The sequence below is a fragment of the Neopelma chrysocephalum genome, unplaced genomic scaffold, assembly GCF_003984885.1.
Source record: "Neopelma chrysocephalum unplaced genomic scaffold, ASM398488v2 Primary Assembly neopelma1_347, whole genome shotgun sequence".
NCBI classification, from domain to species: Eukaryota; Metazoa; Chordata; class Aves; order Passeriformes; family Pipridae; genus Neopelma; species Neopelma chrysocephalum.
The window spans coordinates 2,462,748-2,489,284 of record NW_020898011.1 but is presented as its reverse complement, the minus strand read 5'-3'; the positions used below and the strand labels follow the sequence as shown (position 1 = coordinate 2,489,284).

General features: G+C 40.9%; 1 protein-coding gene across 5 annotated transcripts in view; it reads left to right on the top strand.

The window, feature by feature from the left end:
• Positions 1–26,537, top strand: part of TACC2 (transforming acidic coiled-coil containing protein 2) — a 126,568-nt gene that overhangs the window by 97,370 nt on the left and 2,661 nt on the right. For 2 of the 5 annotated variants that reach the window (XM_027705710.1, XM_027705711.1), the window contains 9 exons: positions 935–1,142; positions 4,973–5,034; positions 5,882–5,997; positions 6,815–6,986; positions 8,387–8,527; positions 15,861–16,004; positions 16,870–16,946; positions 20,740–20,783; positions 26,029–26,189. In XM_027705710.1, coding sequence (XP_027561511.1) covers positions 935–1,142; positions 4,973–5,034; positions 5,882–5,997; positions 6,815–6,986; positions 8,387–8,527; positions 15,861–16,004; positions 16,870–16,946; positions 20,740–20,783; positions 26,029–26,189 — 1,125 coding nt within the window. Of the gene's footprint in view, positions 1–934; positions 1,143–4,972; positions 5,035–5,881; positions 5,998–6,814; positions 6,987–8,386; positions 8,528–9,408; positions 9,490–15,860; positions 16,005–16,869; positions 16,947–20,739; positions 20,784–26,028; positions 26,190–26,537 lie in introns of all 5 variants that reach the window. The other 3 variants (XM_027705708.1, XM_027705709.1, XM_027705712.1) reach the window with 3 other exon arrangements.

The following is a 26,537-nucleotide window of genomic DNA, read 5'->3' as shown; positions in this document are numbered from 1 at the left end:
TTTTTGTAGTACAATTGTACATTTAATAATAGAAGAGATTTTTGTAGACATATATGCATGTTGGGTCCCAAGTATAGCACACTGGGCTATAACCACAGGGTATTAACCTTTTGGTCTCTAGAAATCTGTATACAATATACATCATTTGCTCTGGGAATTCCAGTCAGAGTACTTCAGAAAGTCTTATGTTATGATGGAGCAAGAATATGAATAAATATCTTCAGTCAGTTGTCTGAAAAACTAGGCATCACTATCCACCCTGGAATTTTTAGATTAGAAAGCAATAAACTAAATGCATCAAATTGGTGGGCTGGAAGGGAAATAGAAATAAACCAAGTGGGCTGAGCTACCAGAAACGTGCTTGGGATGGTTTGATTCCATGTTGTAAACTGCTGGCAGGTGGTTTCCTTGGAAGAGAAGTTAACAAAAGCTGTTCTGCCTACAAAGGCCTGGCTGCTTTGTTGTGGCACAGCTCCTTCCATGCTGCTGTTCCTCTTCCTGTTATCCATCCTGCCCTTTCATTTGTGCTGCTTGACAGTGTAGAAGTGAAGAAAGGGGAAAGGGTTCGTGACCCCGCAGACCTACGAAGGTTTGCTCCTATGGGGGAAGCCTGAAAAGTCAGAGACTTCAGTCAAGGGTGATGTGTGCCACTTAAGTCAAGTGCCTGACAGATTTAAAGAGCTCTGGATTTTCTTTCTTCCCCCTTATCAAAGCAGCTTTGCAATGCAAGTGTTTATCATCAAAGAGTTTAGTTGTACTGGGAGAACTTGCTGCTGGTAGAGTTGGTATTTTTCGTGAGGTATTTTATGCAGAGCTGCAGCAAAGATTATGGAATTACAAAGATGGCTCTGGTGGTGCAGAGGAATCCAGAGATTTAGCTGTTCAATGTGCTAATGAAAGATTAGAGAATTAATTGGCACTGGTTTTTCTGCAGGATCCCACTCCACTGCCAACTCCAGAAACTCCTCCTGTCATCTCCACGGTGGTTCACGCGACAGATGAGGAGAAGCTGGCGTCTTCAGTGACGGGTCAGAAGTGGACCTGCATGACTGTGGACCTGAACACGGATAAGCAGGATTACCCCCAACCCTCTGACCTGTCCACCTTTGTCAATGAGACCAAGTTCAGCTCTCCCACAGAGGGTACGTGTCCCAAAGGACCGTCTGCTCAGAGCCAGTGTGATATTTATTGAGAGAGGGGTTTGTTTGTTTGAGGATGTGCTTTGCTGAATGCAAACCATTATTTAGGGACCCTGATGCTCTCTGGACCATTGTGGGGAATGTGGCAGTTTATGGGGAGCTGAATTGCAGACCCCAGTAGTCTGACCTTCAATTTTCAAGAAAAAGAAAAGGAGCTGCTTAAAGGAAAACAAAAGGGACCTTCAGAGAAAGGCTTTTGCTTCCTCTGTGTAGATTGTGCTCTGTTCTTCTGTGAGTGTGACCTGTTCTCTTGGTGCCTGCACAGGAGATTGGGGTCTGAGACTGCTCTCAGAGAGTGCTCTTGGATCCAGAGTCACTGAACTACTGATTCTGCCCGAGCTTGTTCCTCTAACCTGAATGAGAGAAGGTCCCAGGTTAAAATTCTGCTCAAATTTTGTATATTGCATTAAGACCCTTAACATGCCACCTCTCCTCCAGCTTCCCGGGTTCCAGGTATCTTTATGCATTGAAATGCCCAGGATATCCCCTGTGCAAGATAGTTATCTTTCATATGCCAGATAAAATTCCCTACTGGATCAGCTTATTAATGTTTTTCCTGTTATACTTTCCTATAAGCAGTTGTGAGCTAAAGCTGGAAGTTTCTGTTTGGGGAACTGTCATTCCAAGTCTGTGAAATGTGGAAGAGACAGAATTAAGAAAGTTTGTGTGTGGCCTTCCTTGGAGTTACCAGAGGGAATACTGCTTTGCAACAGCTGCTCCAAAGGCAGATTTTCAACTTTGTGGGTGGGAAGAATGTTTGAGTTTAACTTGGCCTAAACTTTTTCTTCTTGATCAGAATTCATTTTTTCCCCCAACCTTTCAGTCCGTGTCCCAGTCTACCATTAAAGCTACTTTACGCCATTTTGAACTGGGTCTGAGTTTTTGCCTAATTAAGAATTGCTAAGCTTTTAGGTCAAAGCATTTGACATCAAAAGGCACAAATAATCACAGTGCTTTTAATGGTTCATATGCATGTGCTTCTATGTTTGTGTGCCCTGGGCTTTTTGGAAATCTGTTGGGTCTCCTGGACAGATAAGTATTTCAGTCTGGATAAATCCATTTGACTTGGTTGTCAAATTATAAATTTTAGACATCATCTTCAGTTTATTTGTATTTAAAAAAATAAAGAAACACTTTTTAGAAATAAGCCCCATAAATCCGGGGAAATGGAAACTGTATGGCAGGAAATGGAACAAAAGAATAGTGAGAGATACTCAAAGGCAATCATTTTAGCTTTCAAAGTGGGTAGAAGAAAGTGAGCAAATCTCCTAATTAAATGCTAATTGTCTTGTCTCATGTGTGCTGCATGGTATAGTCGGAGTTTCAGATTACACACTCATTATAATCAACAATGCTTCTGCTTTTCAGATCTTTGAAAAATGATAATTTTTTTCCCCTCAACAGTCTTGCTAATGCAGGGTTGAGCAATTTTTGAGGAATTTGAGGGCTGTTTCTCACTGGGAATATTTTTACCCCTCCCAGACCACCAGTATGAGTGTTACCCTGTAACCCAACACGGCTTTTGTGCAGATACAGCCCAACTCCTGAGTCAGCCAGTGCATCCAGCTCTCATCTCTTTCATGAGCTGCTCATAACTGCTGCCATTTTCCTGTTGCACAGACCAGAAATGAGCCATAATTATTAGCAGAAAATTCTGATATAATCTTGCAGCTATTTGTAGGAGGAGTTGGAGGACACCACTTAGTAAGTCTGTTCGTATGTATTTATAGAAGATAATTATCTTGCTTTATGGGATATCCTGGGCATTTGTAATTTTGAATGTACAGAGATAACCAGAGCCTAAGATTTTGGAGGGGAGATGATGCCTTAGAGGAGATACTTAGGAAAGGAGAGGGAGTAATTATGCCGGAAACTTTTCAGAGCAACGAGATGGAACAAACCGCGTTTAGCGATCCATGTTATTCCTTTTGTTTCTAGTTGATCTGCTTCCATCTGTGTCCTGCCTTTTTTTTTTTTTTTTTTTTTTTTTTAAACAGTGAAGGTAAATAAGTGCTGTCCCAGCAGTCAGTTTGGATGGGGATTGCACAGCTGATGCCAGTGCTGCAGGCAGGTGGAGGATCTCTGCCGGCTGTGCCAGCAGAGGACAGTGCCGGAGCATGTCCCGCCCGTGAGCCCTCTTGGATGCTCGCTCAGGGATTGCTCTCTGGGGCTGTAAAGCTGCTCCATAAACGTCCCTGCTGCACCTCACCAGGCTGTGTGTGGATAAATGATGCACAGAAAGGCGGTTTCTAGGCTCCTGTTCCCTGGGATTTCAGGCTTTCTGCAGTTCTGTGTCTGGGTGGTGGTTTGAGTCCCGTCGGTGCAGTTTTGGTTTTGCTTTCACTGGGAAGAAAAGGGAGCAAGAAAAGATGCTCCTGGTATCTGGTACCAGGAGGTTGTCTGTCTTGCCTGCTCCCTACTACCACTGAAAACATAAGGTGCTAGGAATTTAAACATGAGAAACCTGCTATTACAGCTCTCTCTTCACTTGCAAATTTTGCTATTAATATCCCCCACATGTCAGGTACTGAGAGTTTGTGGCTGTTCCTCTTCAGTGGTTGTTTGACAAAAATACACAATTTGTGGAATTACAGTCCCAGTACTCTATGGTGCTTTTTATTATAAAAACAAATTTGAGTATTTTAAACTCACATGGCACCCTTTGAAAGCTTTTTTTGGAAGAAAACAGGCAAGAGATTATCTTTAGGGTTGGTTTGTTTTTAAATATCAAACATTTTAATGGTGGTTATCATCTCCCTAATGCAAGCCCTACTTTTCAAAAGCTGCCCAAATCTAGAAGGATTTTAGCACATTATTTTATCATAATGCAAATGCTAGTGTGGCATTCCTTAGAATTTATTTATAATGGAAATTAAATGATGCGAGTGGTTTATTGAATTAACTCATGGAAACAGAATAAAGTACAGCATTAGGACAAATTAATTATGTCTTTAATTTTTAAATAAGTTGTCATTGAACTAAGTCTTTGTTTGGGTGCAGGAAGGTATGTTCTGTTTTCTCTTTTCCTGTGTTAGATTTGTCTGCTTCTGTTTCAGCTACTGGGTGACCATGTGATGGAAAGAAATGCTGCTTATTCCCTCCAAGATAATTGGCAGATTAGAAGTAGAGAAGCATTTAAGATTTGCATTTTTATTAGATTCTAGATTTAAAGTTCTTTGTAAGTCTTCCTGCCTTAGGCTTTTTCTCTGAAACTAAAGTGTGAAGACAGCCCAGGAAGCTGGGCTGGTGTCTCACCCCTGGTCAATGAGCATTCAGGTTATTTTAGGTATGTCTTTCTTAAGTGATACCACAATAGTTATTCTTAATTAAGAATTGTATGATAAACATTGGAAATAGGAATTAATTCATTTCTCATAGCTGTTGAAACACTTTTTTTTTAAAGGAAACTGGTATCAGCAGTACCAATTATTAAAAAATCTGTTTTCTGTGATGAGACAACATGATAGAGGAAAGTTGTCTGTGCTCTGAAATTACACTGAAACTTCCTTAATATTCTGGCCCCTGGGGCAAATTGATAAAGCTGAAATTTTTTTCAGGCAAGTTAATTCGCCTGAAAAGTGTCACAGGTTCATTGTTGAAAATCAGTGAATATCAGTGCACCTTCCACTTCCTTTCTGTATATTCTGCTTTTAATATGTTATAGGAAAGGATTGAGGAGAGTGGGAGTGGCCCTTGTAGTGAGATCTCATTTATTTCTGCAACAACCCTGTCATGGCATGTGTTTAACACCTCTTTTTTTGTTTCTGTTGCAGAATTGGAATATGGCAACTCATATGAAATAGAATATATGGAGAAAATAGGCTCCTCTGTGCCTGTAAGTTCTCACTTCCATTTCCATTCATTTGCATTCCCTTGTCATAATGTACTATCCTGATAATGCCATCAGGCTCACTGCCCCTTAAATTAACTATAATGTGCCTGCAGCAGATTTGCAGAACCAGTTCCTTTAAATTGGCATAACTGGAGTAAATTACATGTGCTTTGTTGTCCCATATCTTGTAAAATTTGTTCCATTTTATTATTTAATTCTTAGGCTGGCATCATAGTGGTTCTTTCTGCAGATTAAAAGCACATCAGTATTTCCAGCAGTGCAGAGGACAGAGCTGTCTACAGCAACTATTGAACTATTTTAAGCAACTGAGAGTAAAACTTTAAAAGAAGCTGGAGGGAATCAGGAGAGAATACAGAATTAATGTGAAGTATGGAATGCAGTACTGTACATTATCAGTTGTTTTGCCTTGCTTCTTTTTAATCCATGGATTTGATAGCTGGACTGGATCCCACGAGGGCATATCCAGTGGGGTAGTTAGAAAAATCAGGGATGTGTGTCAGGTGCTTAAACCAACGAGAATTTTCAATGAATATTTTAGTAACACTCTCAGCCAGGGGATGCCTCCTGCCTGACAGGACTAGAAATCTGATTAACCCCAAAGAGGGAGAAGAGGAGCCACTACAAAGAGTGAGCTGTTCAGCTCTTTGTAACGGCCCTTTGTTCTTTAATGGTTTCTTCCTGAAAGGGATCATCTCAGTATCAGCATTGCAGCCCTATGTTATTAGTTTTCTGTCAAGTCACTTGGTCATTTAAGGTTTCAGTGACCCGAATTAGCTTTAATAGGGAACGGTTGGATTGCTTAATGAGTTTCTCTTTTCCTGTTTGCCAGCAGGATGATAGCACCCCGAAGAAACAATCTTTGTACCTAATGTTTGATGCCCAGCAGGAGAGCCCAGTCAAATCACCTCCCATCAGATTGTCTGATTCCACAACCCCGTGCTCAGGGTATGTCACCGGGAGCAAACTCAGCGGTGGAAAAGGCTGTCAGGGAAGGGGGTTACCAGCAGAGCACGTACACAGGCCAGCCTTCCTCCCTCTGCCTCTGTGTTGCCAAGTTGTTTGTTTAAAAATAGATTCCCATCTGTGTACACATATGTACATAGAGAATAGAGGGCAAAGATAACAGAATTTTTGCAATGGGAAGGAATAAGGACATGAATAAGGACATAACATTTCTCCTTCGTATCTTACCAAACAGAGTCACAGTGGCAACTGTTTCACTGCACAGTGACTTCCTACTTACAGTTTTTTTCCTGAGATACCGAGTTCATTTTCATGTTAATCTAGAAATTTCCTAATTGCAATTTTTCACTTGGCTTTTCCTGGATACGTTTTCTGAGCAAGGACTCCTGTTCATAAGAACAGGATGTGGGAGTTGTGTTTACTTCCAATAATTTTGCTTGTTGAGGACATCTTGTTCTTGTTAGTACAGGTGGTTTGTTGGGAGACATGAGAAATGGGTAAAAAGGCAAGTGAGAAATATTTAAGGAATGTGGGTAACATTTCTGATGGAACTGGTTTTATTTAATATTTTATTTAGGTGCATTGCTCTGAAAGGGTATTGCAAGGTGTTATGAGGTATAATGATTTGTAAAATTGAGTTGAAACAATATGTGTGTGTATATATACATATATATATATATGTATATACTCACACACATGCACATGGAAGTGAGGAAGAGGACTTGCTTAGTTTTTACCAGAAGCAGAATTGTAAAGGCCTTGTGCTCCACCCTGAAAACACGTGCACAATCATTTCCAGGTCAAGTTTTGAAGACCCTGAAGCCCAGCAATCCTCTGGAATGAAAATCCAACATCCAGCTTCCCGAGTCCTTGCTGCCAGCCAAGAGGCTCACCTGCAGTCAGCTGACAAGTCCAAGCAGAAAGACCTGGAACCTATGACTCTGGGGACAACTCCAGAGGCTATTGAAATAGTAAGTAGTTTATGATAAGAGTTGTGATAATGTTATGATAATCATTTTCCTGCAGAGATTTCTCGTGTCATGTAAGAGGCAGCAAAGGTGGATCTTGATTGTAGAGTGAAACTCAACCTGATACTTAAAGATCTTGGTAGCAACGTGTGGCAGGACCCAAATGAGGGAGGGAGGTTGATGGAACTGATGAAATTCAGAGGAATTTTCTGAATTATCACCATATCTTAACAGGTTCTTGGGGTAACTTATTCCAAGCTGATACTTTGAAGTGCCTTTTCTCTCACACAGGCCTTTTTACACTGTGCTTTAACCCAATATTTGAAACAATATTTTATGTATAAAGCAAGGGGTTTGATGTAAACACAGAGACATGATTTGTTCTGTTATGTGTACTGTGAAATTTCAAATATTGTTGGTAAAGAACAGATGTCCTTTCATGTTTTCATTTAAACTGTTAAGGATATTGTTGTTTCCTGATAATACAAAATTCACTTTCTTGATCATTAGAACTCATTCCAACTTCCAGTTAAGTCACTTTTTTTCCAGTGTCTTCTCTGGGTAGTATTTGAATTAGTGGTGAGCCCTTCCTTGCTTGCAGCCTGTGCTGCATTACAGACTTAAGAACACTGGTTCTCAAATTCATGAGGGTTCCCTCAAGGCCTCCACTTTTCCAGGCAAACTTGTTTCACAAATGCCAACAGGACTAGAAATGCTGAACTATATGACAGTACATTTACTGAGGAGTCAAAAAACGCTGCAGGTCACTTTAATTGTAAATTTTAATTTATATTAATGCTGCTTTTGCTACCATCTCACAAAACACTTTTTTAAGAATACTTTTGTCACCACAGGAAGTCTTGAGAACTCAAATCCCAGTGGTCTTCTTTGTGTCATTCTAATTTTTCCACCCCGATATTGTGTATTTATCCTAGTAATGTTAAAATTGTGAACATAACTTACTTTATCCCCAGCAAGTAGCAAAAGGCTTTGTAAAGACTGCAGAAAGAGTCTTGCTGAGGTTCCCCTCAGTTTTGGTGCTCTTCAGAGTTTTTTGGAGTGCCTTAGAGTTGACCTGAACTGAACATAAACTATTGTGTGGACAGAACCTGTGGTCAATGTTTGAAAACTGTTGCAGAAATGTCAAGGGTGGGCTGTCCATGGTTTGAGAGATGTGGCTTTAGAGGTCCTGATGCTACTTGTTTCATGTTAGTCTGGGAAAATTTACTTGGCTTTTAAATTAGGAATAATTGTTCTTGATGTTTGTCTGCCACACCTGTGAATTGTGTATTCGAACATGGTCACCAGCAGGGCGTAAAATTATGAGAAATCAAAGATTTTTTTGGCCTGAAGTACTTGGGCAAAATCTCTGTTGCTTATTCTATATCCTCCTTACCCTTCAGACATCTCCTGAAGACTCCTTTGTCTCTGCTGATGCTCTTCTCAATAGGATATCTAAGAAAACCTCAATATGTGATCAGCCTGAATATCTAGATCCTGACTTAGCAGAAAAGAACCCCCCAGTATTTGCTCAGAAACTTCAGGTTTGTAGCAGAATTATCAATATCACTTTTCTTTATGTTTGTCTGTACATAGGGAGAGCAATGCTTTGCCTCATCTGAAGGGGGTGGGGGAGGCTTGTAAGGGAAGTGGAAAAGAATTAAAATAGGTATTTAATCTTTTCCAAAGTAACTTTGGCCTTTCAAGAACTTAAGGAACAGAGATATTTTCATTTAACTCATATAATGCATAAACTTACATTTCATCAATAGCTATCCTGTACCTATATTTTGCAGAAATCTTTACAAGGCAAATTTTTTTAAGCTTAAACACAGGACTTGATATATAGAGAGTTGTCTTGATACCTGGCCTTAATATATTTGTATGCACAGACTTACTTTTTGAGATTTAGGATCTGATTCTACTGAAGTGAAAATCAGGCTTTGTTTTTCTAATAATCTGTAATGCAGAATTTGGCATGGCTTCTTCTAGGAGAAGAAAATTGATCTTTAGACCAGTTCTTGTGTGTCAGGACACATTTTCTAGACTATTTCAGTGAAATTTTAAAACAGCAAAGGTTGAATTGAGACCAGCAGCTGGCATAAATTCACATAAAATGGAAACCAAGGGAGAGGAGTCTGTCAAAAAACACCTTTAGCTTCAGAAAATATTTATTTTACTGAAAGCCTTGTTCATACTGATCACCTAATAAAAAATATTTTTCTATACAGCTACCTCAAAACTAAGCAACACCCAGAGTTTTGTACTATCAAAGAAAGGAATTTGAGGTGTGGTCATCACCCAGGAATTGTCAGGAACACACGCTGAAATATAACACTCCATTTTTTAATATGTTAAAAACATTTTTACTGTGTTCTTAACCCGTTTTTTCCCCGTGGGTTACTCACAACCAAACCCCCGACAGGAGGAGTTAGAGTTTGCTGCCATGAGGATAGAAGCCCTGAAGTTAGCCAGGCAGATTGCCCTGTCTTCCCTGCGCTCCAAGGTACCTGGTTTGTGCCTGCCCTGCGTGTGTTGAGTGTGCACAGACTGAGGATCCGAGTGCTGCTTCTCCTCTAACAGGGGGGGGCCGAGGCTCCCTGGGTGCAGTGCTGAGCTGGGCACACCCTGGTGTGGCACCAAAGCATGTGCTGCCCACAGAAATGCTGCCCCACTCACACCCACATTAACAACAGAGCTCTGGAGGCAAGGAGGAGCCGCGTTCCTTTCGCAGGGTGGCAGTTCTGCGACCCATTTGTCATTTCTCTGCAGCAACATTTGTCCTAAAATGCTTAATGCCAAAGAATACCGAGCCTGCTTTGACTGTAGGGACATTTTGTCTTTTGCTGGTATTTTCAGCTTGAATTCAGACACCTTTTGACCCTTGGAAGTTTAGAAGTGAGAAATTCAGTCGACCTCGCCCTCAGGCATCCGAAGAAAGGGGCTGCAGCAGGGTTGGAAGGGCTAGATAGAGTTCCCAAGGAAAAAAGGCCCCTCAACACAATGTGTCTTTATAGATGAAGATCTAAGTGGTTTGTTTTTTTTTTTTTTACTGATACTTCCAGGTCATCCTGGCTAGTTCTGCCCCAGAGTGAGGCTTTGCACTGCTCTAGGGGTGCACGTGGAACTCACTGTGTTTGGAAAGGGCTGGGAAAGTTCCCTCTGATTTGGTGCCAAAGTTCCCTCTGAGTTTGGTGGTTAGCCAGGTGCACAGCTGGTTTATGATGCCCTTCATGGCACTTTTAACAAAAAAGTCAGTCCAGAAACATTAGTGGGTTTCTTGAAGTGGTATCAGCAGAATGGGGTGCTGAGGGGATGGCAGCGTCCTGCTGCAGTGAGACATTTTATTCCAGCTGTTCTTCTCACATGTCCTTCTCCAGTGACCTTCCTCTTCTTAAACAGGCCATTAATAAGTCAGTTGAAAGTTTTTTTTTTTTCCCAGATCTAGGTTGTCTGGAGTTTATTGCATCATAACTACATTTGGATGGAATTTCTTGGTGCTTTAAAGATCAGTGGTTAAAGTAGATAGTTCATAAAAGTAAAGATTTTTTTTTTTAAGGTTAACTGTTCTTTTATGAAAAGATAATTATTACATATAATTTATTTCACTTACCTTAAATAACCCACCAACCAGCTGTTTCCAGCTGTGCACATACAATAACTGAGGTAAATGCATTGCTCCCATGTTGAGGGGTATTTTAAAGTATGTGGCTGTAATCTTTTATTTAATGAAGAAAGACATGCTGTTGTCTTCATTGGAGAAACTAACCCAGCTTAAACTTCTAATAAGGAACATAAAGAACAAAGGAGGGGGGAAATAAATCAGCGTTTTCCTGAGTGTGATGGTGTCCCCTGGCTCTGCTGCCCTGAGTGGCAGATGTTGGAAGAGAATGAGGTGGGATCCTCTTCAGATCCTCCCTGCCTCCTTATTGTCTCTCAGCCTCCTTGTCCTCCCAGCACTTTGCTGTGACATGCAGCATCCAGGAAACACTCGAGGTGAAACACATAATAAATATGTGGATGCTCTTTATGGGTTATACAAAAAACTTTTGTTAAAAATCTGCATTTTTGCTACCAGCTAACAATTCAGAAACTCACAAACTGTACTCTTTTAAACTGAAGAGAATGGGTTTGTGTGTTTGTGAATACTTGTCTCAGGGAAGATTCTGAGCTGCAGAAATGTGGTAGAATGTATTTCATCATATGGTCTTGCATTTTAAAGATACTTTTTTACCATCATTGCAGCATTGTCTTTTATCCAGAACAAGTCTATGAACCCCTTAGAACTTAGACATATGGAATGGATTTCGTGTGATTTTTTTAAGAAAAGGCCATTAATCTGTGTAATAAAGATAGCAAAAATGATAAGCAGAGACAAGCAGAGAAAAATAGGCAAACCTCCCCCTTCTGAGAGAGAATCAGCAGCAGTTTGATGTTCACAAAGCCCCACGTTGGTCCAGTGGCAGGAATGTTTGTACACAAACACCCTGGGTGTCACGTTAGTCCGGGAAAGACTTTTGTCCTTGTGTAACTTTGCTATTCCAGTGGGAGGTTGGGAGTTTTAAATTAGCCTACGACGGCATCCCTTGTGACCTGCAGTGACTGTTGGCCTGCATTAAGTAGAACAGAATCCAGCAGATGACTGCAGTGACTTAAATTTGGATGCTAACTGGCAGAATTCCCTTCTGGATGTCTGGCCTCCATTCTTTTCTTGACATTGTATAATTACATTTAACATTTGCTAAACCTTACAGCACGGGTAACAAGAATAGGTTGGTAAATAAAGACAGAAGTACTTGTTATGGCTAATTAGGTCACCCAAAATAAAGATTAAATATCACCATTTTGTGCTAGCACTAGGAGCGAGAATGAGGATGTGCAGCTTGTTCTCAGGCAGAGGGAAGTTATTTGGCTGCTCCCAAATTTCTTGTCATGGACTTCAACACTAGGACTAGTCACCTGCTTTTACATTGCCAGATATTTCTGTCTTCCAGCGCTGAGGTGAATTAACACTTCCCTATTGAACAGTCTCCATTTGGGTGTCCTGTGGCCATTTTCTTACAGGTGCAGCTTGAATAGGGTTTGTTTCCACCACCCTAGGGATGCTGAGATGATGGGAGTTAGGTGTTGAGATAGGATCCAAAGAAAGGAAAGGCACCAGCACAAGTGGGATTAAAGCACCATGGCTTTGGGGGGTTTCTTGTGGTAGTGCAGGAGGAACATCTCCTTCAAACAGGAGCACCACCGTTTCTAGTAAAACTTTACAAGCTGAAAACTCACGCTGGGATTTTACTTGCCTTTCCATATATTTGCAAGCACAAGTAGGTGTTGCTTTGCCTCCACTGACCTGCCTGCAGACACATCAATAAGTTAAAGGGTCGATCATTCGATACACACCCGAGCTGTATTTCAGGGCTTGGAGAGGGCAAGCTCATTTTCAGCAGGGCTAAATACATATTTGCCTAGTATGATAAAAGCCAGTTTTCATTTTCATTCCATTTCTCTGTTTTCTTTCACTTTGACCTCCTAGAAGTATGAGATAAGTGCAGCTGGTTAATGGATGTGCATTTATTCCCTTTCTGGTCAGATATCTGGTTTCTGTGAAAGGTGCTGGGAAGAGGAGAAGAATCGTGTTGGGCTCTCAAATATTTACACTAAGATTGCAGTGACCTACATTTAGTAGTAATTCCCCTGAAGACTCTAATCTTTCTGTGCAAGGTTTAGTGACTTACAAATCCCCACGCTGATTATTACCCCAATTAACTGCTTACCTTCTCAGCAATTAGCTGTTGAACTTAAAGCATTATTATTGGGTTATTTTTGGGAACGCCGTCATCCTGTTGGTCAGGTTATAGTATTTTCTCAGGATAGGAATGTTTCAAGGCAGCAAATAACAGTTGCTGAGTTACACCCATCAGTTAGGAGCTGTGTAAAAATGGCTTTTGAAGTCAAACCATGAGGACTTTGACTGGTTACTCCTGACAGAGAGCCCAGTTGTGACTCGTGTGAAGTGTTTCCAGAGTTAGGGCAACACTGATTGGACCACTACCACAAGCATTTCTGCTCAGTGGTTAAATTCCAAGAGTTTTTATAGTCATTTTCGAAAGCTTTACGTTGCTTTGTGTGTCATTATTGCTGTTGTTTTGTACAATTTACTCAAATGCAACTAGAGAAAACATGACTATATTAGTGAGGTGTTGAGCACTATATAAAAATAACTAAATATTAAATAAATATTAAATGCTTTCATTTATTTTTCTCTAAAATTGTCATCATCCTGGCAGTTACTTTGACACATTTTTACATGAGCTTGAGGGAATTTGCGTTTCTTTTGCCATAATTGTGGGGGGTTTGCCACAATTGATATTTTCCAGCAATCTCTTTATGAGATCCAGCAAATTAAGCTGCAGAAGGCTTTTGAAATGTGATACATGCAGTTCAGCAGATCGATCTGAAGGAGGGCCTTTGTTTGGAGGACAGCTTTGATGAGCTAATGACTCTTTTTCATCTCTCAGTTATTCTTGCCTTGTGTTTGAGGAGGGACTGAAGTACATTTTTTTTTTGAAGTTGGGATACTGAGTTGAGGCAGCAGTGGTCTTATTTGCTGAATGTTTTACCTTTACTCAGATTTGTGGACAGCACCAGGTAGTTCTGTATTTATGCATTTACAGAGATATCTGAGCTTGTATCCCAGGTGTATTTTTTCCTACATAGTTGTTGTACGTTGGGAAATACTTTCAAGAGCACAGGCTATGCAATTTTAACAGATCCTGGGGTGCTTTTTCCTCTGGTAGGAAAACCTGCTGGATTTGAGGTTGCACCTCCTAATTATGCTGGAATTGATAATTATTTTGGGTGTTCCTTTTAAATGCAGTAAAAAAGAGAAGGGATGGCCTCCTCCATAAATCCAATTGACTCTTGCTTAAAAATAAAAAGCAAATTAGTGAGAGTCTCATATAAAGGAAGATTCAGTGTGGTGTTCTGTGAGTGCTCTTGAGCTTATTCTTGCTCTAATTAAATTTTCTTGCCCAGTCTTTTAACGTTATTAGTGTGGTTTCTTCATGTTGTTTACAGATGTGACATCCAGAACATCTGGTCCTGTGTTTATCTTGAGTGAGGATTGTATATAATTTCTGGTATAGCTTCTTCAGTCAGGTGTGATATGAGAACTCAGAAGGGATTACAACAAAATTAACAGTGGGTTTGGAACCTTTCTGTGATTCTTAGCTGGGCAAGAAGAACTGTGAGGAAGTTTAATGGAATAGCATCTGGCAAAATTTCCTTTAACTGTGTTGGAACAAGAACATGTGATGTTGAAATTAATGAGGACTGAACCTTGATCCAGACATCATCTACTCACTTTCACATTCCCGTGCTTCAGGCAGCAGAGTGTGACTCTGCTATTTTACGTAAAAAACAAACAAAACAACTAAAACCAAACAAACAACAAAAAACCCCAAAACAAAAACAAAACAAAAAAAACCCAAACCAAAACAAAAAATACCAAAAACAAACGAACAAAGAAACAAACAAAAAAACCCAAAACAAAAAAAACCAACCCCCCCCTCTTTTATGATAAAATAAAACAAAATATTTTTTCCTCTCTTTTATGTAGAAAATAATTTAAAAACTCTTGATTACTACTCTTAGTTACTGCAGATAAGCCTAAAGACTAAGGTACTGCAGTAGTGAACTTGAAGGAGCAGAATATATTGTTTTATGCACAAAGGTAACAAGTACACTGTAACAAGTAAACTGGAAAAATACATTATCCCCTTTTCACCTGTAAGGAAGTGCTGCACCAGAAAAGCTGGATGTGAATATCCATTTCCATCAGTGGATGGAAAAAGGCATTGATCAACCTGACTTTCCTCCCCACCCATGGTCCAGTTGGGCCATAGTCCAGCCCTCTCTGTGGCTACATGTGGACTTGGTGCTGGGCTTGGCAATGCCCAGAGAAGCTGTGACTGCCCCATCCCTGGAAGTGTCCAAGGCCAGGTTGGACAGGGCTTGGAGCAACCTGGGATAGTGGAAGGTGTCCCTGCCCATGGCAGGGAGTGGAATGAGATGATCTTTAAGGTCTCTTTCAACCCCAAACCATTCTGGGATTCTGTGAACTATCTTTTATAACCTCCTTGGATTTAACGTGCTGTAGCTTGGGTTGTTTGTATCTGGAGTTGTTTGTGAGACGTCTCCTGCATCTCAGTGTCACAGACCTGTTCTTTGCTCTCCTCCTCATTTCACATGCTGCTCTCCTCCCCTGTTAACCTGGGCTGCTGACATGAGCAAAATTGACAGCTGCAAAAAAAGCCTCATATAACTTACTAATTGCATGCTAAACACTAGTGGAGCAACAACAACATCACTTGTATATTCACACTTTTAATGTGATATTGTTTGTGATAGATACACTGTATTGGCAGGTCAGACCTAGGAAAGTGAGCTGTCCTCTTGCTTCTGGTTTCTTGATTTATTTTTATGGAAGGAGAATTCTCCTTAACAAGCTCTCTGCCTCCAATTCTAATTTCCTCTGCTGATGTGCATTTCTTGTGGATGTTTTGATGAAATCCTGCATCAGAGAGTAGTAAATTTTCTAATATAATACCTTAAAATATTGATGACAAAGTGCTGTTTTTATTTTCTCTCTGTAAGGGTAATACAACTCTCTTGGCACTTCCTATGGATCTTAAATGTGTATTTTACGATTGCTGAATTCAAGGTTCCTTGTCTGTGTTATTGCTGTTACAATTTAGAGGTGCACAGAACCCCAGCTCAGGACCCTGGTGCCTTGCACTACACCCAGAAAACATGTGAGCTAAAACACTTATTTAATGCTCCATTTCTTTGTATTTAAAAAAAAAAAACCCAAACACACAGAGAGAACCTGCTATCCCAGCAGATGTTTCCATCTCTAAAAGTGCACTCTACTCCCGGATCGGCGCCTCGGATGCAGAAAGCACCACGGCTCTTCTCTACCCCCAGCAGGACTTGGACTCAGCACTACGACTCGCCAGAGCAGAGGTAATTTTCTCCAGAATTTGTAGAAGGAAATACCTGCCCCTCGTGGTTCCCTCCTTTCCCGTTTTCTCCTGAATGATTTGTTTTATGAGCGCTTGTTCTGTTCCTGAAACCATCCTCAGCCATGCTAAAGCAAAGGGTGCTACGCTGCAAGTTTTACTTGTTTCACATATGTGAAGGGCAGATGTTGTATGAAAATAAATCTTTATTTCTTTTAACCTCAGGTGTACTCTCTGCATCTTAGCACTGTTGTATAATTATAGAAAAATAGTAAGATGCTAGAAATAGGAATAAAATTATATGTTTTACAAACTACGTGTAGTATTAGTCTGGCTAATGATAATAATTAGAAGTGGGTCCAATCCAGTATTAGAGTATTCCAAACTTGATGATGAATTGTGTGAATGAAAAGTACACAGAGGAACACAGTCCTTGGGGTATAAAATGTCATGGACAGCCCTAAAGATGCACAAAGAAGACAAACTGAGGGACCAAACCCATGCACAGAGGCATTTCAGGTTTGGCACCAGGTCAAATCAGTCACGGTGTAGGGTCATACAGTATTCCTTGAAAAGTGTCCTTGTTACAGTCAGGAATGAAAAATGAAACAAGAACATTGCAACTGCTTTTCTAAGTTAATGTTTCAAAGCTGGAGTATGATCTCACACCCAAACCTTTTAATTGCACCTTGTAGTCTGGAAAACACCACTAGGGTTGCTTTTATTTGAACCTATTATCCACTTGAAAATTATACCCCTGCTAACTAGGATTTGATATTAAAACAAATATTGGACAGTTTGATTTCCTCTTTAATGAATCACGTGGTTTTAATGATGTGGGGTTTTTTCCTTTGTTTTCTCTGTTTCAGATTGTGGCCAAGGAAAGGGAAGTATCTGAGTGGAAAGAGAAATATGAAGAAAGCAGAAGGGAAGTGATGGAAATGAGGTGGGTTATTGATTTGTCCCGGGCTAATAAAATGAGACAGCAAGTCTCATTTCAGCCTGTGGTTAGTACACAGAGTACCATGGTCCTACAGCTGGTTTGGGTGTCTGAATTGGTTTCATTTTTTTTAACTGCAGGCTTTGGATTGATCCTAAACTGATACTTTGTCTTTACTCTGTATGGTGGGCAACCCTGTCCAGGGTAATAATTGACAACTGACAGAAGGACCCTAAGCTTTTCAGTTTGTTGTGGTTGTATCTGTTCTATTCTGTTTCTCCTTGCAAACCTGCCTCTATTACATTTAATATCTGTATCCTGGACCATGTTTTGACCTTTCTTCCCAGCCTGGGTCCTGCCACTTGCAAAGATGACACCAAAATCCCTGTAGTGGATCAGGTGAGCGGTGCTGCTCAGAGAGTCACTGATGTTGCTCATTGAGCCAGTTGAAAGGTTCAGCCTTTCTTTTTTTTACAGTTGGTAAGACCCATAAGAAGGACCAATGAGCTTGACCTGCTCATTGGTCTGAATCTGAGAAAAGTCATCAATTGCAAAAGAGAATGTATGAAAATAATACTTCATGGAGTCTTTAAAGCCTATCATTTTCTACCTTCAAAAACCAGAAAAAATATCCCCCCTCATAACTCATAAATAAAAGGGAACTGTCAGATTATTTTAGCATCCTTCTTTTAAGTAATAATTTATACAGTCTCTTCTGAGACTGAATTTTCTTCAAAATCCCTTCTGTTCTAGCACCAGCTTCTTCCCAAAATGAAGCCTCTCGGTGATTTAAAACTTAAGCCAACATGCTGTGTCTAGTGCTGACCTACATAAGCACTTGCTACTTGTATCCAGGAAAACTGCACTTAGGGAGTGAGAGTAGAAGGGAACTGCAGTGCAGAGCTCAGCAAACGTTAGCACGAGTGCCAGGAGTCACACATGGCAGATTGGAATTGTGGCAGCACGGGGCTCTCAGCCAAAGCATCTTAAGAGAAGCATCTGCAAAAGGCAAGGGCAGCCCCTTTATTTCTTTTTCACCATCTCCCAGTGCCCAGCTGAGCTCTCTCACCTCTCTTGCTCTCTGTTGGGAAAGGAGACAAAACCCTGGCATAGCCCTCAGATGCTTAATGAGGAGAAGGAGAAAGGAGCGGCTGCAAGCAGTCAGACCAAGGGAGCAAAGCAAGGAATGAACAAAATTAGGAATTGTAAAGAATGTCTCAGCATGCAGCACACACTCAAGTGTGTGTTTGGTCTGCTCTCTGGAAGCTGCCAGGCTGCACGTGTCTGCTGGGCACTGCCAGAGGCTGCTTATTCCTTCATGGAAGCAGGGGAAGCAGGGGGGTGACACAGAGCAGCTGGCATTCCATAGGTCTGTCCCCTCATCTTCCTGACAGTAATTTGCTTGTGTGTCTGCACCCTCAGTAAAATCTGATTTGAAAAAAAAAAACCATTGTCTAAGCCAAAATTCTCACAGGCACATGCCTGGAACACATGGATGGAAAAAAAAATAAAAATCTGACTGATATTGTCACAAAGTGATGAATACACATATGTGCATGGAGAAAGATTTCTCTTGGAGGATTAAATGTTGAAACAGCCCATGTGTGGTAAATTAGAGATGCAGCAATGACATGTGACATAATAAGGAAGGAGTGAAGGGATTATCTTGAGTTGCAAGCACAAAACCATCACTTTTCACAGAAGGAGAAGCAATGCTCTTCTACCCAAGTACAGACTACTCTAGCTGGAATATCCTGAATTCCTCTAAGTTTCCAGGAAAACATCAGTCTGGAGAAAATTACACTCCAGAGGACAGAAGCCAAAATGGGTTTAAATATGCAAGAACTATCAAAGAGCTAAACCAGGGTGGGCTCTACTGTAATCCAAGAGCACAACCAGAGGCAGGCAAGAAATATTTATGGTGCCTCAGTAAGGGAAGTCAAGCAGATGACCCCGGAGGTCCTGGATTTTGATGGGTTTATGACTTATGAAATTTCAGGAAGTCAATAAATGACTGACTGACTAAATGTCTAAAAGAGCAAAAGTTAGGCCTGTGCAGCGTGTCAAGCTGGGGTTAAATGTGCTCTCCCAGAGGGTGATGATGTGGCAGCATCCTTTCATGCTCCAGCCACAATGACCATTTTTTAGGCTGTTTGAGTGAAGGAGACGTTTGACGTGAATCTGGAACAAATTCTTCACTTGACTGCCTTGCTTTCCAAATTGCACATTATTAAAATCAGTGTGCCATTGCAGCATCCACTTCTGTCGAACAGCTGCCACAAGATTCATAAGGCTGGATAGTGCAGGGAACTACAGTGGTGCCTACTTGCACTAGTCTGAGCTGGTAAGAGCAAGAAATAGGTAATGTGATTTAATTTGACTGCCAAGCTCTGTGATGCTGCTCAGGCTGGGAAGTGCTCGTTGCCCTGAGTCCTTGGCTTCATTTTCTAGGATGTTAAAACTTCCTAAAGGTGCCTGGTGTTACAAGGATATGACAAGGCTTTAAAATCCTTACTGCTTGCAGCAAGCTTTTGAGGTAATCTTCTCTGGATATGAAACCAAACCCTTCCTTTCAGGGGGAAATCCTTGCTGCTGTCTTTGCTCTCAGAAGTGTCATGGTTCCGAGGAGAAATCCCAGTGCACAGGGGTAGAGCCCCTGCTCTGCTGAGTGCTCTGCAGGACCAGGGCAGGGGAGATGCTGCTGCCCTTTGGGGCAGGTGGCCTTCCCAGGGGTCCTGGGCTCTGTCTGTGATTCACATTTGGGGCAGGAGGTACTGGGGTTACTGCTTTGACTTTTTGGGAGCTCTGCAAGTTTCTTCTTTTCCTTACTGACTTTTGTCTCAGGGTTTTCCCACATCCTTTCTGTAACCTCACCAACTGCAGCAGACCTCTAAAACAGAGCAAGTGAAAGCGAGCTAAGACTTCAAAAGAGACTTATTCAAACACCAGTTTTGAATATCCACTTCAGATGAAGTGTGTGGTAAATTTTGTTTTTTGTAGACAGTCCTACGTGGCTCATAAATCAAAGCACAGATCAAGCTAGTCTCATTTCATTAGCTTTATTTGGCTCTGGGAAGGGATGGATCATCTTTCTAAATCACATTTAATCTGCTTATTTTGGCTAACCTCTTTTCGAGAAGGAAATTCAAAGCCTACTGTGAGTATATGAAGTAAAATGGTCTTAAAAGTAACATTTTGCCACCTCTGCTTCAAAAACAGATTTGGGAAATGGGATGTCATTGATTTTGTGCTACGTGTTTGAATATTTTGGTCTTATAAGTGCAAACGGATCATTTAGTCATGAGAAGATTCATTTAGAAGATGAGATATATTTTGAGTGAGGGCCAGCTCTGCCTCTGTTAAGTTTACTTGCTACCCATTAAAAGTTTACTTAATGTTCATATTAAAATAAACACAAATATGGAGAAGAGGGGAGAAAGTAATGGAAATATCAGGCCCTTTGTAATTTAGAATTAGGCCAATGTGACCACGTTTGTATTTAAATTGTGATTGGTGATGCACTTCAGGCATGACTCAAAAAACAGAATTTGTTTCAAAGCAATCGCTTTTTCCTTCCCCCACCTTTGTTGATTTCCATGGAGAATTAAAAATCAGGTGCAGTGTTAAAACTGTCAGTCTTATTTGTTACTTGGGCAATAAAGAACATATAAAAGCATGGTAGGGTTCTGTGTCTCTTAAAACACCACAGTTCAGTTACTGATAATGCTGTTTTCTAAGTAAACACGACAATTATGTTGTTTACCAAAAGCTTTTCTTTTGTTTTTTTCCCCTCTTACAGGAAAATAGTCTCGGAATATGAGAAGACGATTGCTCAGATGATAGGTAGGTGTTTCTGCTCTGATAGGTACTCTCTGGTTGAAGTCTGTGGACTTCATTTTGATGCTGGCTACATCTGCTGATGCTGCTGGGAATGTGAATGCATCTGAGGACAACTGTGTGAGGGAAATCAGGGCTTCAGCTGACAGCCAGCAGGCCCTGGGGCAGTTCAGGTGACACTGGAGGTCAGGGCTTTCCTTTCTGCGTCAGAGCAAACTGTCCCACAGGCAACATGTTCAACTGCTTTGCCCCAAATTCAGGGGGATCTCTCCAGGAGAGACTTCCAATGACCTAAAAACCCCTTAGGCATCCGCTCCCAGCTGTTTAATGGCAGATACCAAATTTAGCTCTTTACAACAACAGGGATTATCTGTGCTAAGTGCATTGATCAGACCAAAACCAAGATTAACTCCAATCCCAGCTGGGAGTTTGTGAGTGGCCAATCCACCTCCCCAGTTACTTACTGACATAGGAGTCTCCTTTAAGGTGTAAGTTATGACATGTTTTGCCTCTCAGTAATTAAAAAACACCTTTGCTAACAGCATGTCCCACAAATGAAAAACTCTACGTGCAGTTAGCGTTTCAAAGCCAAGGGTTGCAGGGCTCGTGCTCTTCCTCAGCGTGGGAGGTCTGGACCCTGGGATGTGATTTTAAAGCCTCCTCATAAGATTCCTAAAGCTCTTTTTATTAGTCTGGCTACAGAAAGCACCAGTGGCTTGTGCTGCCCTGTGCTGCTTCAGCTCGAGCTGTTTCCCAGGAAGGGGAATGGCTCAGTGGGATTGTGGGATCTCCAAGGCCAAAGTTGCTGGGAAGAGCACCAATGACTGGTGATTTTTGCTGCCTTCCTGCATTTCTCAGCCATTGGGAGACACCCCAGCCTCCTTTCAAATGAAGGGAAAATTTTGCCTTTAACCAAGTAACTAAATTTTGCAATAATGACAACAATAATAAAGAAAGTAATTAATAAAATATCTACTAATGAATAATATATACTAATGATATGCCCAGCTTCATTCTCTATGGTGTTATGCCTCCATTGCCTTCTGTATGTACAACTGAGCCAACTTGCCTGCCATCTGATTTAGTGTCTGTCATTGTCATCATGCAAGGGTTAAAATAGGAGTGACCAGAGTATGAAAAGAACTTATTTAATTTTGCTTTACATTAAATATACTCTGGTATATACCCTGAACCTGGCCAGTCATATGGACACACACAGGAGCTGTCCTTTTTTCCCTGAACATGTACATAGAGTTAGCAAGAGAAGTTTCTTTTCGATAACAAAGTCAAATTCTATTTCTGAAAAACAGATTTAAAAAAATAATCAAATTTTGAGAGCACGGCACAAGAAGTAGATACAGAATAGGGGTCCTGAGGCAAAGGCACAGCCTTGGTGTACGTGGCACATTCCATCACTGCCACTTCCTCTTGTTGCAAAGAAATGAAGGATAATTAAAGCACAGGGTCATTGAGTAAACAGAAAGACCTTTAAACTTCACATTCAGAGTGTCAGAGTGTTTCAGATGCTCTATGGCAAGTTTTTAAGAGCTGTGGCTATAAGTAGTTTCATTTACTGTCCATTTGCAAAGGAGCTGAGCCAACAACAGTGAGAGAGAAAACGTGTTAATTAGAGCAGTATGCAAATTCTGCAGCATGGCAGTGCGTTAAATGCGAGGCTTCTCCCTGCATTTAATGTAAATTTTTGATCTAATTGTCCCACTTTCTCATGCCATTTCTCGTAAACTGCTGTCTCTTCTGATACAGGAATTTGCTCATGCAAATGCCACGTGTGGAGGAAAATATGTCTGTGTGCTATTTGCATGTACTTCACTGGCCTGTTGTCACAGTAATGCCTTAGTGCTAAAGCAAAATATGCCTTGTTACAAAAGAAATGCCTCTGCTGTTTCTACTTATGATTTAACCCTTCTGAGCTATTTATGCAGCTCTGTTAGTAGGGCACCAGTGAGCCAATTTCACCAGTCCCTCTGATGAATATTCAGTGGGGTCGATAGGTCCTGCTGAGCTTTTTGTAGGTTGGCATGTGTGTATAATGAATATTGAAAATATTCCGCATTAACAATATGTGATTGTCTACATTTGCCCATAAAGGCACTGAAAACATGCATTGCAAGCAGTAACTGCCTTTGATTCCAAGGGCTGTGGAAGGTTTGTCATACACATATAGGACCCAGTATTACCCAGCTTAGCTTATGTGATTATGTGACACTGCACAGCCAGAGCTTGCAAGCTGTCAGTGTAGAGATCACTCTTAGTGTCTCTTTGCATATTTTTTACTGGTGCTTTAACTTGTTTTCCTTTTTCCTTACACTTGCCTTAACCCCTAACATGTTTTAATTTATACTGAGGAGTGGGGGAGAAAAAAAAACGACCTTTCCTGACCAACCTGCTGCTTGTGCTGCTGCTTTGCTGCCTGGTGCCCAAGTTTTGCAGCTCACAGCTGCGTGGCTGTGTGGAGCAGAGCCTGTGTAACCCCAATGTTCACTGCACTCCAAACACCTTGATCACAGCTACCCACAGTCCCCCTCCAAAATCCCCATCCCAATTCCTTTCTGTTGATGGATTTGTAAGTTGGGTTGGTTTGTTTTTTTTTTCCTGTTAAAAATGTGTCCTTATACTTAAATTCTTATTAAATTCTCCTTGTGAAAAACAAACAGATGTTATGCTTTGTGCATTACAGGTTGTTGCATTACTTATTTTCTGCTTTCCTAACAATTCCCGATTTTCTATTTTGCTTCCGTTTTCGTTGCTTCTTGCTATTTGCTTGCAAAAACAAAACAGGCAAGCCTGGTAAGTAAAGCTTTTCACCAACTTTCACACCAGCATTTTGCATTTTTAGTTACTTTTGCTTTTGTTCTCTGTTTGCTGCATTCCCATTAAGTCATGTGAGTAATAGTGAGCTGAGCCTGAAAGCGGATCTGCTGTGGAGGTGCTCTGATTCTGTCAGTTTGGATAGTGTTAGTCCTGAGCACGCTGCTGTTATTGTTGCTGAGCCATGGACAGTGCGTGGTGTAGAGATGGAAGTCGTTTGGTTAAAGTATCTTTATCACATAACCTCATAAATGCCCTGAGAAATAAATATCTGTAACTGCTTAGCTGAGATTTGACTGGCAGACCATTAGCAGCATTGAAACTAAATCATGGTTGTAGAAAATAGAAGGTCCCTTCCAGCCCAAACCATTCCATGATTTGATGAAAATATCACATAAAACTCCAGTCCCCCTCCAGCCAAGGGCCAGTTTTTCTTTTCTGTAGTATTTCACCATTTTGGTTTGGGAGCATCAGTTGGATGGGGCTTGGATCAACCTGGGCTAGTGGAAGGTGTCCCTGCTCATGGGGGTTGGAACAAGATATGCTTTAAGGTCCCTTCCAGCCCAAACCATCCTGTGATTCTGTATAATTTGCCCCTGTTTCCCATGTGTAATTTGAAGTGGGGCTTGGGATGAGTGTTTGAGGAGCTGAGCCAGATGAGGAGAGAGGAAGAAGCACCACGATGCACTGGCAGGAAGAGGAGGAGCTCAGTAGTTGTGAGGAAGCACAACATGAATTACCAACTTTCTGCCTGCCCTAAAAACAAGTAAGAAGGAAGTTTAACTGAAGTACCTCAGACAGAGAGGAAAAGTAAAGTTGTGAAATTAAATACATTCAAGTACATTAGGTGGTCATGCAGAGGGACCCCTTCTCCTGCCTGGAGTTGTGATGACAAAACTTTTGCCAGAGAAACAGGATCCTGCCAATAAGTGTTTTGGAATTAAGCTTCACAGTGTGTAATCTCCAGCGTGATTAAAACTAACCTGGTGCTGGAACACAAGGTGACAGCTTCTCAGATTTAGAAAAATAAACACTGGAGAACAAATTGTTTACTGTTTTAATTGAGAATGCATTCATTTTGACATTAGAGATGAACACAGCATGTCTTTAAGAAGGCAAAATAGAAAAGAATGTTTATTCTTAATGAAATGTTAAATATATCAAACTGATCTGGCGTTACAGGGCTCTGGGTTTCTCTGTTCTGCCATATCAAAGGTGTTTGTTCACCAGTAAAATAAAGGTGTTACAAGCAGGTCCTGAGGGTTTCTCTGGTTCCTTTGATCTTCTGCATCACAGAGCAAAATTGAATATGCAAAAGGAAGAGATTAATCTCAGATTGGGAATTGACAGTATCAACTTTGACATTTGGAGCTGACCAGCACTATAAATGTTTAATTCAGATAAAAACTTTGCTTCAAATTAAAAAAAAAAAAAAAAGAAACTTTCATTTAGTTCTTTATGTTACAAAAAAGGCCTAAATGAAAAGTTGTACATTCTGAAATGCTTTTTATATGGGACAACTTCTTACCTTAATTTTAGTTTCTGTTATAGACCAAGGAAAAGGGTAATATAAAATTGCTGTGTTTTGCAGGTTGGTTTTCATTTTAATATCATTCAAAGTAGCCCTTAAAACACAGACACAGGAATCATATTTTAGGGTATGAAGGAAACAATGCAGCATTTTCTAAGACAATGTCAGACCTTTTCCTCCATTGTTATATGGATATTCCAACTTATTATGAGGTCAATTCCCTTGAAAAGTTCTCCTCTATATGGATTTGGATTCCTGTTGTGTTCTGCCCACCATCCCTGGCTCAAATTGAACTATACACAGGAGGATCTTGGCAGATGTTTTCTGCAGACCAGAGCTTAGGAAGGCTGTCTAGTGTTAGATTTCCTTTCTGCCACATGCTGCAGTAATCCGAAAAATGAGAGCTGGCAAAACACTGTTTTTCCAAGGGAAGAATCGGAGTTAATTCCACTAAATAAAGTGCCTTGTTTTTACAAAAGAGACGCCAGGAGATAACAAGCATATATCAGCAATGGCAAATAATTTGTTGCCAGTGCTGGTAATATGCATAACTTTCCTTTCCTGTAGTTAGTAGATCTTCAGGCAAATAGGGGAAATCCAACACCTGCCTTTTCGTGGGAACAGCCAAGTTCAGAGTGAATAAATCAGCAGTACAGAGATACATTCACATTTTCCCCCAACATCAAAATATTTAAGTATCACTGTTTTCAGCAACTGTTATCGAAAACAGGATTGTGTCTTTATATAAAAATGGCTTTTATGCATCCTGCAAACTTACTGATACACAACATGGAGCACAGCATAGCAGAAACTGTAGATGACAGTGAAATCAGTGTTCTTACTACTGTTACCCTTCTGAAAATCTTTTTTCCCTCCCCTTCTTTCTAACAGAGGATGAACAGAGGGAGAAATCTGTGTCCCACCACACCGTTCAGCAGCTGATAGTGGAGAAGGAACAAGCTTTGGCAGATCTGAACTCAGTGGAGAAATCACTGGCAGATCTTTTCAGGAGATATGAAAAAATGAAAGAAGTATTGGAGGGGTTTCGGAAGGTGAGTCGTGTTTACATCTGTAAAGGGCAGAGCTGAGCAGGCTCTCGTGTCCCAGTGCTGCTGAACAGGAGGCACATCTTGTGTTTCCAGCCAATTCACATGCACTGCAGCAGGTCTAAAGGTCTAAAGTGCATGACATAACACAGTCCTCAGGTGAAGGGTTGCAGACAGTTATCAAATGCAAACAGGGCTGTAAAGCTTTTTGCACTGTGTGATATTGCTTCAGATGGCCTCTGTGGGGGGGTGTCAGCCCTTAAAATAGCTGTTTGTGCCTCCTGTAGGACAGGTACCTACCTGTCCTACATTTTGACCACTTGAATTAAATTTAATGTAATCTTCTCTTTTAAG